This window comes from Bemisia tabaci, chromosome 2 (genome assembly GCF_918797505.1).
Source record: "Bemisia tabaci chromosome 2, PGI_BMITA_v3".
In the NCBI taxonomy this organism is placed as follows: Eukaryota; Metazoa; Arthropoda; class Insecta; order Hemiptera; family Aleyrodidae; genus Bemisia; species Bemisia tabaci.
This window is the reverse complement of record NC_092794.1, coordinates 23,078,847-23,093,839: the sequence shown is the minus strand read 5'-3', so window position 1 is coordinate 23,093,839 and position 14,993 is coordinate 23,078,847. Positions and strand designations below refer to the sequence as shown.

Here is a 14,993-nt window from a genome sequence, read left to right as displayed (position 1 = left end):
GAAGTGAAACCTCGTTTAGGCTGTACAGCGTCGCCAATTTTCCATTTTTATGCGCTAAACTCACGAAATACTGAATCATCATGGTTCAACAGACTAGTATACCCGAGTTGGTCAACGAGACAAGGCTCAAACGAAAGCTTATGGTAAGGCGAATTTCCGGGAAAAGTTTCAACTTGAAGTGAAACCTCGTTTAGGCTGTACAGCGTTGCCAATTTTCCATTTTTATGTGCCAAAATGAAGAAATTCGGGACTAATAGTCCAATGCATCATAATTAAACAAACTAGTTCATCGGTCTACGAGCTGAATACTACCCTGAGATCGAATAGAAGCGCAACTAAAGGCCATCGTAAACTTTTCGAAGCAGTGTTGCCAATTTATTATTAATTTTTTTAACATAAAATTAGGGGTTTTCCGAGATTTTTGGGGAAAAACGTACCTTCATGGGCTATAAACTTTGATGAGTATGGGCTAAACATTACGACTCGATAGTAAATGAACGCTACAGACGGAGAAAATTGAATTCCGAACGCAATGATTTAGTATTTCGTGAGTTTAGTGCATAAAAATGGAAAATTGGCGACGCTGTACAGCCTAAACGAGTTTTCACTTCAAGTTGAAACTTTTCCCAGAAGTTTGCCTTACCATAAGCTTTCGTTTGAGCCTTTTCTCGTTGACCAACTCGGGTATACTACTCTGTTGAACCATGATGATTCAGTATTTCGTGAGTTTAGCGCATAAAAATGGAAAATTGGCGACGCTGTACAGCCTAAACGAGTTTTCACTTCAAATTGAAACTTTTCCCAGAAGTTTGCCTTACCATAAGCTTTCGTTTGAGCCTTGTCTCGTTGACCAACTCGGGTATACTAGTCTGTTGAACCATGATGATTCAGTATTTCGTGAGTTTAGCGCATAAAAATGGAAAATTGGCGACGCTGTACAGCCTAAACGAGTTTTCACTTCAAATTGAAACTTTTCCCAGAAGTTTGCCTTACCATAAGCTTTCGTTTGAGCCTTGTCTCGTTGACCAACTCGGGTATACTAGTCTGTTGAACCATGATGATTCAGTATTTCGTGAGTTTAGCGCATAAAAATGGAAAATTGGCGACGCTGTACAGCCTAAACGAGTTTTCACTTCAAGTTGAAACTTTTCCCAGAAGTTTGCCTTACCATAAGCTTTCGTTTGAGCCTTGTCTCGTTGACCAACTCGGGTATACTACTCTGTTGAACCATGAAGATTCAGTATTTCGTGAGTTTAGCGCATAAAAATGGAAAATTGGCAACGCTGTACAGTCTAAACGAGGTTTCACTTCAAATTGAAACTTTTCCCAGAAGTTTGCCTTACCATAAGCTTTCGTTTGAGCCTTGTCTCGTTGACCAACTCGGGTATACTAGTCTGTTGAACCATGATGATTCAGTATTTCGTGAGTTTAGCGCATAAAAATGGAAAATTGGCGACGCTGTACAGCCTAAACGAGTTTTCACTTCAAGTTGAAACTTTTCCCAGAAGTTTGCCTTACCATAAGCTTTCGTTTGAGCCTTTTCTCGTTGACCAACTCGGGTATACTACTCTGTTGAACCATGATGATTCAGTATTTCGTGAGTTTAGCGCATAAAAATGGAAAATTGGCGACGCTGTACAGCCTAAACGAGTTTTCACTTCAAGTTGAAACTTTTCCCAGAAGTTTGCCTTACCATAAGCTTTCGTTTGAGCCTTTTCTCGTTGACCAACTCGGGTATACTACTCTGTTGAACCATGAAGATTCAGTATTTCGTGAGTTTAGCGCATAAAAATGGAAAATTGGCAACGCTGTACAGTCTAAACGAGGTTTCACTTCAAATTGAAACTTTTCCAGAAGTTTGCCTTACCATAAGCTTTCGTTTGAGCCTTGTCTCGTTGACCAACTCGGGTATAATAGTCTGTTGAACCATGAAGATTCAGTATTTCGTGAGTTTAGCGCATAAAAATGGAAAATTGGCAACGCTGTACAGTCTAAACGAGGTTTCACTTCAAGTTGAAACTTTTCCCAGAAGTTTGCCTTACCATAAGCTTTCGTTTGAGCCTTGTCCCGTTGACCAACTTGGGTGTACTAGTCTACTTATGCACCGGACTAATAGTCCAATATCCTTGATTTTAGCACATGAAACTGGAAAATTGGCAACGCTGTACAGCCTAAACCAGGGGTCACTTCAAGTTGAAACTTTGCATGGAAGTTTGCCTTACCATAGGCTTTCATTTGAGCACTGTCCGGTTGACCAACTCGGGTATAAAAAAAAGGGGCGAAACTTGGCGAGGCTCTTTTCGGAAGTGTTGCGCAAAAAATCCAAAATAAGTGGAAATTGTGTGTACTGCGTTTTTTTTTTTTTTTTTTTTTTTTTTTTTTTTTTTTTTTTTTTTTTACCATCAATACATAACGGTTGATGCTAGCAATTTAAGATATTCATTGAGGGATGAAATCGAAACATTTTCCGGGTCTTTTGACCCGGAAAATGCAAAAAAATAAAGTTATTTCTGGTCTGAATAACGACCACTAATCGTGGCCCTTGACCTGTATAACTATATCATATTGGGAGCGTCACAGCAACAGCAACCAGCAGCTTATAGATGATGAAGATTATCATACTAAGAGTGCGAATCACGCTTTTACGGCCAGAAGTAATCTAAACCATTTTTTAAGAATAACTTAAGGATTATTTTTGTTGCATTCACCGCGATCAATGATTATTCCCTGCTTTTGACTCGGCATCCCACCGTCCCCCATCCTTGGCAGCCTTTAAGCTCTCGGGTCCACTGGGACGCGAGATCCTATGATTACAACTTGGGCACCACTAATTATACATAATGCGGTTATCAGGAAAATGCGTCTATCGCAAACTTCTGCTACAGCGCGAAGTTTCCTTATAATTAGAGTGGCTCAAAAATCACAAAGAGGGATAAGGATAAAGAATCCTAAGATGTCTGTCATCCAAAAACAATAAACCTGATCAAAACCTAACCAAAGAAATTGCAATAAAATAAAACGAAATTGATTTGTGAATAATTAAAAGTAAAAAATAACAACTTATTCTTGATAAATCACAATTAGGTAATGTTTTCATTTTTTTTCCCACATTCGAGCAACCGCCATCTCAAAGCACTCTATTGTGACTCCATGAGCGAGAACGAATCAGAATTGGAATTATTTTGGGCCACTTTCAGCCCGACCAGAATTGAGATGTCGTAACTCTGGGTGTAAAGAGACTCAAGCCCTTTTAGGCCCTAATAGCTAGCTACACATGGACGTGGTTCTACCAAACAGACCTACGTGGAAGTGAGAAATATGGGGTGTGCTCGTTAGTCTCTGGCCGTAAGAGTGAATGATAATAATCAAGCACCAGTGACGTCAGCGACGATGACGGGAGCAACGATGCCCGGCAGCGTGGTCTTTAACTCATGAGCCCTGTGCACAAGGCTCTCTTGCCATGCCCGCGGCTCATGAGTTCCGCACTCAGTTGCACATAGGTCTGTTTGATAGAATGCAATATCCGCTTTGCCAATTCTTCAAAAGGAACCACGCCCACTTTTACATTGCTTCTTATGCAGATTTCTAGAGCACACCCCACATTTCTCATCGCCACATAGGTCTGTTTGGTAGAAATACGTCCACATAGAGTACATAGAGTCGTAATGTAAGTGATGGGAGAGCTGGCGCCACTTTTAAGCATTTTCCAGGTCCCGAATTCCAAGACTCCTGTGTGACGCCGGGTCACTTTTTCGATATATGATCGATTGTTTGCGATACACGGGTACCCGGCCATCCGATGTAAACAAAAAAGATAGGAATCACCGCGTATTCCACACCGACATTTTGGATCGAACATGTACCGAAAAAGCGACCCGAACTCGGCGCACACCGGGCTCGAAATTCGTCGAGCAGAACATGGCGCCAGCTCTTCCATTTACATTACGACTCTATGTACTCAATGCTAGCTACATGGCCTAATCAAGCCTAACTTCCAAATTTTCGACGCGTCTATACTCTCCCTCTATAGGTACTCTAATTCGAACAATCGGTTCTATGGCTTCGATTAAGAGGGAAAGAGGTTGAGCGTCGGTATTATTAGTGACAGCGCCGCGACGCTCTGCTCTGACTCTTGGACACGAGAGCCTCGGCTCGACTCGCCTTGGAGAGGTTTGCATGAACATGAGCCTGGTCCCTCGGGCCGTATCGGAGCGGCGGCGGCGGGGGGGGCTCGTGGTCCTTGAGGCCGATTACGCGCGTGCCGGTGGAAATCCCAAGGTGCAAGCGTCCGAGCCGGGCGAGCGGCGAGGGCGCGGGGTGCGGTTTCGTCGTTTCATCACGAGCGATTACCCGGGCCCAGGCCGGGAGCCAGGAGAAATTACTCGCATTCTTGGAGTGAAAGTAAGCAAAACACGGCCTGGGCTCGGGTCCGAGGAGGCCTCTCGGCTCCGCGGTCCGCGGTCGTCGCCGCGTTGACGTCAGCAGGTGTCGCGGTTCGGCGGGTCCGCGCCCCCTGGCACCCGCGCGGCCCCACCCGAGCTCCACAAACCGGCCACCGTGACTCCATGACTCACTCTGCCGAGAGTCCCGCGCCTCAAATTTTGTCGGGTCACGAAAGTAAAAGTCATCTTGAGTCATAATGTCCCGGGACTCGTGTCATAAGCCTCTTCGGACCCACCCACGCCTCCGTGTGTTTTGCAACCTACGCATCGGGTAAGCTTCGTGCAATCAGAGTAGATGATAATTATACCCATTTTAGGGTATAGTTATAGGTAGAGTCCCTTTATACTGAGAGTCAAGACAATGTGAATCCATTTCTGATTGGTTCCCGTATTTTAGGCTTTCACAGTGTCACAAACGGGAATAAAAATTACATTTTCACCAATTGTAAAGATTATGAACTGGAATGGACCGGGGAATTAGGAGTGCGGCAAGGAAGAAATGGAATGAGAGAGGGAACGGAGACAGGAATTCGGGAATAGAGTCCTTTTATATAGAGTACCTATATTGAGTGAGTATGGCCACTGGTGTTACCACCTTTGATTGGCTCAGCCATCTTAGGCTGAATTGAGCCCTTAGGACCCAAAGACGGCGGACGCCATAAATTAATGTAATGCAAAATGACTCAAAATGTAGTTTTCTTTGCTTATCGTAACGAGAAATTTACCCAAATGCACTATTGCGACTTCTTTACATATTTTTAAGGCTAATCGTGTGCAATTTTTGAGAAAAATTATCTTAGATGTAGTAAGGTTGGCAGCAAGTGTGGTTGGTGAAAACCGTCAAAAGTTAGCAATGAACCCCCTCCCATCCACAAAAACCAAAACTAAGCACCGCCATTTTTGGGTCTTAAGCCTCTCCATGGGGCCCAGTGGCCATACTCTCTTAATATAGGTACTCTAATTACTTTATCAGCTGTGGTATTTGACACCACAATTGTTCGAAAAAAATGTCAAGAAACTCTCAGATATTTCGACAATTTTTAAAAAACTTTTTTAAGCCAATTTCACGAAGAGTAAAATTACACTTCATGACACAGCCAAACCCCAAAACGTCCATTTAAACAATTTTGCAGGATTTCGATAAATATTTTTAAATGGTCATAGCAACTAGGGGATGTACAAACTGGCTCTGCCGCCGGAGAGAGGTAGGATCGGACGAGGCAACGGGCAAGGAGTCGGTCGGCGCTGCGGCGCGGCGGTCGAAAGATACGCAGCAGAAGAGAAAGCCTCTCTCCGAAGCGAGCTTGGAACTTGGACGCGCGGCATCAGGTATCCACCAGCAGCGTCGTCGTCAGGTACGAAGAATTCAGGCACGGAGCAGGCAGCGGCCACGCTAGGATTCGGGGGGGGGGGGGGGGGGGGGGTTGTCTCGAGGAATCGTCCCACAAACCAGTCATTCACCTCGTTGCGCGGTCCTCGTCTTCGGGGCCTCCTCTGCCATGCCGAGTCGAGCCGAGGCTGCCACCGTACAATAAGACGGTTCACGGTAGAAGCCGGACAAATGCGGAAACTTCAAACGCTTTTATCTCCGTCGATATGAGACGTGGAGGTTTTAAAGCGGTTCCATTATTGGTTTTTTCGTGACATTTTCTTCGAATATCATCCCTAGGAATTTATATTATGGCGGAATCAATATTGAAATTTGCAATTTTAGTCTAAAATTTTATGTCCGCCTTCTCTCAGTACCTCGTCCCCGTGTGCGGGGGTGCGCCGCGCCCTGGCAAGGAAGAAAGAAGTGACTCCGCTCTCGCGTGAGTCCCAGAGCGCGTAAGAGGACGTTCCAGCCATGGCTCACGTTCTTAGGGAGTTACTGCTTACTTCTATACCAGGGCGGCAACAAACAGTAGGACGGGCCTTTGAGAAGAGTTGGAGATGAATTTTTGACTAATAACACACATTTTTTTGTTTATTTCGCCACATTATAATATTTGAGGGGTGCCCCTTGCAGGAGAAAACCGCCAGAATCCTATTTCAAACTTTGTCGTTTTGTATTAACGAATGATAAGCTTTTAAAGTTTCCACATACTGTCGAATCTTCCCCACACTGGAAAAAAACACATTGGATCTAGAGTCCAGACTCTTAAAAACATCGACAAGAAAAAGTACTCTTGATTCAATCAGAATCTAGCTTAAATCAAGAACCAAGCCTCTTAATTCAAGCAGATTTCGTTTTGATTCAAGCAAAAATCCGATTGAATCAAGAGTATTTTTTCTTGTCAATGCTTTCAAGAGTCTGGAATGTAGATCCAATGTGTTTTTTTTTTTTTTTTTTTCCAGTGCACTGACTCGTTTCGTTGTGCTTTTGCGGCGCACTGGATCGAGTCAGTCAGGAGGTTGGACATGAAATTTTTAGCTAAAACTGCAAATTTTGATGTGTAATTCGTCACGTTTTAAATTTTAAGTGGTGCTTCTAAAAGCAAATTTCACGAGGAAACCACTTTTAAAACCTCGAAGTTTTGTATGAACGGAGTTATAAGCTTTTAAAGTTTCCAATTTTGTCCGACCTCTCCTATAGACGCGCTTCATTGTGCGGTGGTGCGCCCGGCCAACTTTTCGCTCTTGGTAGCCATTAACATTCCCTCGCCGAGTTACCGATCAATCAGTGGCGTGGCGTTGTTTGCGATACATCGATTGAGCTGCCATTTACACGTATGGAAAAGGATCGATACAGAAGGATTTCGCAACGAATACCCTAATGATCGATTCTTTACCATAGCCTCAAATAGGGAAATATCGATAATCGATCGTTCGCGCCTCGCCATTGCAATCGATCCATTGCCGCACTTTCCTCCTCGTATTCTCGTGTGGAAATATACGATGACTTCCCGTTGGTTTCGAGATATCTGCCGTTTTGAGGAAAACCACGTATGAGCGCCCAAAAGTTTCCAAATTTCTTCTGCAGAAACATTCATTTTCAAAAAAGTTACTCGGTTTTTTATTTTCTCCAGACTTTTTAAATGCATTCGAGCATAAAATTCCGTAAAAGTACAAAGTATATAAATTGTTGAGAATATTTTCTTTTTGTTAGCAGAAATTTGGCAACATCTGAATGTTCATACAGCGTTCCTCCATGGCAGGGCGGTTTATAGGTGAGTTGGAATAGTTGACGAGAATGCTATGTATTTTCAGTGCCACATCTTCTTATTTCGACCGGTTGCGTAATCGATATTTAAATAGTCCTTTTCCCTTTTCTGGTGCCTTAACGGCATGCTTTAGCTTATTTTTTCCGATAACCAAAAAGCAAAATATATATTTTGCGTTCACCACTTGTGAGATTCATGCACTGTAATCCTAGCTAAGTTGTACTGGTTTACAGGAAAATGTATCGATTTGATATCATTAATGCATGTGCCAAGGGTGGCGATAAAGTAAAGCAAGAATGATCCATAAAATCTTTAAATTGATTTTGTATTGAATCTGGGCCTTTAAAAGCAAATAAAAACTTTTTCAAATCCTATTAGTGAGGGCTCAGATAGAAATATAACAGGGATATTGCTGGCGTCGACATTCCTAGTATAAGCAAGAGATAATGAGCTGTAGCTAAAATAAGATACCCACTGTTAGAATTAAAATTTTTATATGCATACAAATAATTGCCGTTCAACTGCATTTAGCTTGCAAGATCAAGCGATATAATTTGCATTATCTCGTTGCTACATCATTGACTTATAATAAACTATTTTTTGAGGCTTAACTGAAAATAGTTTGCATCGTCTGCTATTTCGAGAGAAAAGGGTGAGGTTGGCAATGAGCTCTACCTACTTTTACTCGCGACTTTAAGCTGATGATGACATTCTGAAATGAGAAGTTGGAAAGCTGACGGCGAGCATTTTTCCGAAAGTAGTTTTCTCTCGTGAGAGTTTGTGGAGGAAAAGTGAGCTAGATTTCATGTCACATGTTTCCATACCTTGCCAAAACTGAACGAGTAAAACGATCACATGTTGTGAGAGACTTGGGTTGACAAGGCAGATGCACTGTTTCAAACCACTTTGCCGTCGATGAGAAAATAAGGTAGATGTTATTAACTTCCCATAGGGGAACGGTTGGTAGAGTCGGAAAATTAAAAATTGGCATCCTAATACCACTGCCGATGCTGCCGTGCTAAAGAAAAACGCCGTATGAGCCTTCAGACGTTTCCAAATCACATGCCACACATTTTTTACACATAAACAGCTAAGTTCAAATTAAATCGGAATTATGAAGACGTAAAGTTTTAGTTATCGAAAAACGTAGTTTTAAAATAAGAAAGCTGCTTGATGAGTCATGGTTTTTTGAAGTTTAAGAGTGAAATTCGTAGGGTTATAATGCAAGGTTGTGGTCTATATTAACACTGGAATAAACTAAACATTTCGCAACTTAGCTCAATAAGTACAAGAAAGTTACACCATCACCTTAACTCTCCAACCAACGCTCTTGAGAGACTTGTGCAAGATAAAGAAAATAAACTCTTTGCCCCCTATTTCTTGAAGGCCTTAAAAAGTTAGAAACTATTACGAGGTGCATGGATTTGGGAAATTTCACCATTATCCCTGGAATTTTGAAAAATTACTCGCGTGGCCGTTGGTGAAATAAGAGACTTTCGATTTTAGAGGTTAATTTTTCAAGAGCGTACTTTTTGTCAAGCATAGAGTAAAAAAAATGGTTTCCAAATTTCGGCACGGAAAACTCCATATCATCTCAAATAGGGAGTTACAAGTTGCTAGGTTCATTTTCGTATCATTGGAGGGCATGAAACTACAATACAAATTTTGCAAATTGTTGCAAAAAATGATCGCACGGCATGCGGTACGAACATATGGATGCTGTCAAATTTTCCACATTCAAATGTTCATTTCATTAAAAGTTATGAATAGTTTTCCTTGAAATTTTTGACTCAATTAAATTTCGAATGAACTCCTCTAAAAATGTCAAGAAAAAATTCATCGATTTTCCAAAGAATCCGTATTCCATCGGAAGTTTGGCAACGCTCCGAGGTTCATGCGATGTCTTTTCTTAGCATGGCAGTATGTATCTGTCGAGCGTTTCTGGGCGAGTACAAGAGGACGATGACGTCATCACTGGTGGACAGTGGTATAGATGATGATGACTCGTCGACTGACGACTGGCCGCAGTGGTGAATGTGTTAATGAAGTCACAGGAATTACCGTAAGTCCATTCATAACGAACAACAGACAATCGCTCATTAAGGCCAACCAAAGCGCACCTTGAAGAGCGTTACAAATGAGATGCATACCTGAGTGTCTTCCTCCAGGTTTCTTTGCAATTTTAAACTTAAGAAGTAGAGCAAGTTAAAGATACCGAGGGGTAGGGACTATTATGTTGCTGTCAGAAATAGAAAATACGCTGGGCATGATGTAATGCACGGGGTTACGTACAGTTGAGATGCATTATTCCCTCTTTCGACCACAGGGAAAGCCTGGTCCTCATATTTGAGAAAAACTCAGTAAAAAGAAACCGAGTGAATTGGAACAATGGTGAAAGCACCACTTTTTAGAGCGAAATCAATAGCAGAAATGTCGTTCCTGGTGACAAATTATGTTCTTGTCCTCGAAACTCAGCTCATTGAGTATTGCCAAAACAGAATTGGATGATCCACGTATTTATGAGGAAACTGAGTTTATAAAACCTCCGATGTATGAAGTGCGTACTTGGGTGAGCTTTTTTCGAACATCGACGGTGAAACTCCAGAACAATGTACCTCGGTGCGCGAAGTTCTGGAATTCTTGACATATTTTATGTTTCATTGGGGAAACTACGTAACGACAATTTTCAAAAACGTTCTCCTCTGTGCGAGGGAACTTCTGTGAAAATTTCAAGGAATAATGTTGATTTTTCGCTCCTTTAAAAAATACGATTAAAGTGGAGATTTTAAAACGCCGCACACGAGATATTAGGTTCGGAAGTTCCAGCGTTGATGTATCATTTTACGACACCAAAATTACGAGATGATGGTGATTTTGAATAGAATTTTTTCGAGAGTGCACTTTGCAGCAAAATGTAACGCCAAGAACCCACTTTGTAAAATTTTGAGTCATGATAAGCGAAGGACAATTCTCAGGATGAGGAAGATCTGAATAATGAGCTTACCTGAAATGATATCTCTTGAAACTTTTCCTCGGATAGAGTGACCAGCTCAGAGCCTTTTATTTTGAAAAAGTCTGCCGTGCTCAACGGCTGGTTGTACTGCCTTAAATTCCACAAAACCCAGCATTTGACATCCTCTTCTGACCATTGCACTGGATCTGAAAACAAAGCGCACAAAAAATTGGAATGATTCGAAAATGAATGCAGACAAGTCATGGATGAAAAACATGTCCAATGCTCTCCAAATAAATAAATTAAATCAAGTTCAGAAAAAAGAACCAAGTTACCCAGATACGTTCAGCATGCACTTGTTTCTACAGAGAAATGCAAGGCTGATATGTCGCCTCTGAAATAAGTCGAAAAAGATGGTTCTTTGCTGCTGAACTTGTACAATTGGACTGCATTTTGCAATTGGGAACTACAATATTTGGCTCATTTCACAAACAACGTATGTATCATTAGGTTTTGTATGCAGATAAGTGCTTTTGTAGGTAAACCAAAATTAGTAGTTCCTAATTGCAAAATGTAGTCCAATTGAAGGTTGACGGGTTTAGTGGCGATCGATCGTCATGGCTTTGGCTCTCACACAACCACGCCCATAATAGGTTAGACGCCTGCAATTTTTCCTTTATCGGAGGCACTTTGACAAAAAGGCATATCTTCACTTTAAAACGAGCCCTGAGGTCCATGTAAATCTATGCATTTCAGAGCTCAATTACAACGGAGGTACGCCTTTCCGTCAGCGACGACGTGTCACGGATAGGAGCGAGAGGCGTTAACGACGAGGTGCTTACATTTCATCAGGCATTTATTGAAAACACGCATAATTAACACCGTTCGAGGCGAACCTCATTAAAATCAATCTCGCTCGATTTCTTTTGTTTTCTTACGCACGTATGAAATCTTGTGACGTAACGCGCTGACAAACAGATTACTCTGTTATAATCCTTAAAATTATCACCTACCATTCTACTGAGCAATTAAGTACCTTGTGTTGATTCAATAACACATGCACCAGGCCACTTAAATATATTAGATGCCTTTTTGATGTTTGAGGGGAATGCTTTATTCGATCACGTGTGAATTCTAATGTCTACTGTAGCTGGCATCGAAACCATTTCGTGTCAAAGAAAAACATACCAAATCAGTATCTATGATACTATACGTACAGTGTACAAGTGTACGAAAAAAAAAAAAAAAAAAAAAAAAAAAAAAAAAAAAAAAATGTGAAAGGCTCGCGGTCGCGGTACGAAAGGAAAGAAGGCTTAAAGATATTTGTCGCTATTTTTGATAGAAATGCACGAAAACATTTGTCTAATGATCATTCGAAAACTTTGAGATCCCAGCTTCATGCTCAAAAATATTATAACATTCAGAAATGCTCATAGATTCGGGATTTTTTTTTTTTTTTTTTTTTTTTTGGAGTAGTTCGATAATTTTGGGATTTGGAGATTTTAGGGATTTTTTGAAAAAGTTAAAAAGCTCCCAGAAATCAGGGGTTTTGAGTAATGAACCTATGGTTGAGGAATTCTCAGCAAATACACTGAACAAAAATCAGAATTGCATAATATGTTGAAAAAAAAAAGTTGTGGAAGTTTTAAATGCCCTCCTCCATCTTTGGATAAAAAGATGGATGTGGTCCTGGCTAAATTGTTAGAGGTAAATAGAGGTAAACACTTTGCATAATATTTAACTAGTGAAGTTTAATTTTAGTTCATACTTAGTTAGTCCCTTATATTAAATTTCAAAAATGAGACTGGTCAGTATTGGCTCCAAAATATAATGCTGATCTAAATCAGCCAACTAAAACGCAAAGGGCCGAGTCATATCCTTTGAATAACAGATTATTGCAAATGAAAGGAAAATTACGATTAAAGCTCCTGAAATACGTAATAAATTATCATCTATACTCCTGATTGTTCTAGAACTACGCCAAAGATAAGTGAAATGACGTAAAACACTCCTGAATCACGTATTTATTTGGTAAAAATAAATTTGATAAGCATGGCGATCAAGGAAAGAAAGGAAGAAGGAAAGAAACAATCAAATAATATGCTTCATTGTGTTTTTCTCGACTGATACAGACTTGCTATGCTGCATTACTCGATAATAATTCACTTTCACTTCACGCTTGCGTCATTTGTCGCTCAAACACGATGGGAAGTAGGTGGTGAAGGAGGGGAATGGGGAGAAAATGAGAACATGGAGGTGGGAAGAAGGTGGGATGGAGAAAAGAAAAATTAAGAAGGCATGTTAGGCTGCAGGTAGGAATTGGTGGAATTTTACATAGGTATTATCATTAATGGAAGGATTAGAATGAGCACAGTGTAAACTATAAGGACATCTCGACTAGGTTTGTTGGTTAGAGAGAGGCTTGGCTTTATTTTGAGGGAAAATAATTTAGGAGTAGCTTTTACCCGTTCCAAACGTATATTTTTCCCTGTCAGAAATTTCAAGTCGAGATAATGACATAAGATTTGACTTTGAAAATGTGGACTGAGGTATACCTATTACACTAAGTGTTTTGGAGGAATAAAATTTCGAATCAATTCGCTTTTTCGGTTCCCATTGAATGTGGCTTAGTTCCTTTAGCTAGACAGGTATATTGATTGTGATATCAGGGATTTCACGATTAAAACGGCAAATTCTCGTATTTACATGGACTTTGCAAAAAAATTTAAGAGTGTATGAACACACACGACTCGTCACATTCGTCTATGTCCTGACACGTTGGCGAATGTATCCAATCACGCTCTGCTGAAAAATGTCCAAAAAAGGCCGCTTGAAACATTGCAAGAATGGGTGCAAATTTAATTGGGAGGTCGAGGAGCATTCGAGAATAATACGGTGAATAACGGTTCGAGACGCAAACCTGTTATGCATTTCTCGGATGAGTTTTATTCCGAACGCGGACTCGTTTCTCGGTAAAAATTAAGCATCCCGAGGTACATCAAGAATTTCGAGGAAAAATATCGTTTTCGGTCGCATCATCATTCGGTTTTTCATGGGAATCTTCACCTCGAAGACTTGGCTCATTAAAAATTCATTTTTATCCGCCGTTACGGATGCTTAAATTCGTTGCCAAAATTATCTCCAATTAATAATAAAATAAAGCTCGGCTAGAGTGTTTTCAAAGAAATGCATTTCATTATTTCCTTAAAAAATACTAGACGCAGCGTCGCAGCCCTCATTTTGGGAGGGTAAGAGCAGAATATAATTTACTTTTCACTTATATATTTTACCAGACTTTAATATGATAAAGTTTTCGTATGCGTGTACTTAGGCTTGCGACGTTACAGATTTTCTGTCGCATTTCATTTTATCGAAATACAAATCGTCATGGTTTTGATCCAAATTCCGTGGGATCCATCAGGAAAATATCGCACTTAGACGTCAAAACTAGTTTTCCCAAGGGAAAACAATCTTGGGAAAACAATCAAACGAATCCAATCAAAAGACGACTTATCAAAGTAAGTAAAAGGAAACTCTGCAATGTCAAGCCCAGATACATCATTTCTTTGCGAATTTGAGCGCGAGCAACATTGTGATACATTAAAAAAATTGCACTGATTGGAATATTGACTATGCCGCGACAAAAATAAGTAACGGTATACTTCATGGGCACAATAAGCAACGCTGGAATTAATAGGTGTAAGATAAAAAGTGATATTCAGTTAGTGACGTATGCGACGGATACTATACGAATTTCATTTGAACTCCTAGATGCAACTATTCGGGCTCCATGGACGTCCGTGTTGCATGCGCACGGAAATGAAGGCGTTTTGCAGACGCTAGGTGCCTCACAGCGGCGCTCAGTGGAGTAAGTCAATGAGAGGATCTGAGCAAAATGTGGAAACATTCAAGCTCATATCGACGTTTACGGAACGTAGAAGCTTTAAAAGTGTGTTCCTCGATTTTCTGGTAAAATTTCCTTTAATGAAGTAATGTGAAGAAGTTAACATCAAAATTTTCTGTTTTAATCGAAAATTTTATGTTCAACTTCCGAGTCAATCTGAATCGATAGATCGATTCGGGTCATTCTATAACAGCTCAACAATTGACCTGCTGGGCCGTGAAGAAGATTCGGGGCATTCTTGAAGTTGCAAGCGATTAGTGTCACCGTCGTACTGCTTGGCAGGTTTGCAAATTCGATTTCGAGAACTGCGAACGGTTTCGACAGGGAACCTGATCACCGAAACTCGACCGGTAACTTGCCGAATGGCCTTGATATCACTGATGGTAATGGTTTTTGTCAATCAAGGTCGTTCGACAAAAGATGCGATAACGTTTTGATAATGAACCCGCTGGATAGACGAAGAGCATCGAAAATATGTTTTTGTCGATCAAGGTCCTTCGACAAGGGCGCGATAAAGTTTCGATAATCAATCCGATGGATAGACGAGGAAC

General features: G+C 40.8%; 1 protein-coding gene across 1 annotated transcript in view; it reads right to left on the bottom strand.

Annotated features, from left to right (window-relative positions):
* The window catches only part of LOC109043696 (DNA-binding protein D-ETS-4), a 44,318-nt gene that overhangs the window by 6,892 nt on the left and 22,433 nt on the right, over positions 1–14,993 (bottom strand). The window contains exon 4 of the mRNA XM_019060991.2: positions 10,590–10,744. Within this exon, the coding sequence (XP_018916536.2) occupies positions 10,590–10,744 (155 nt within the window). The remainder of the gene's footprint in view (positions 1–10,589; positions 10,745–14,993) is intronic.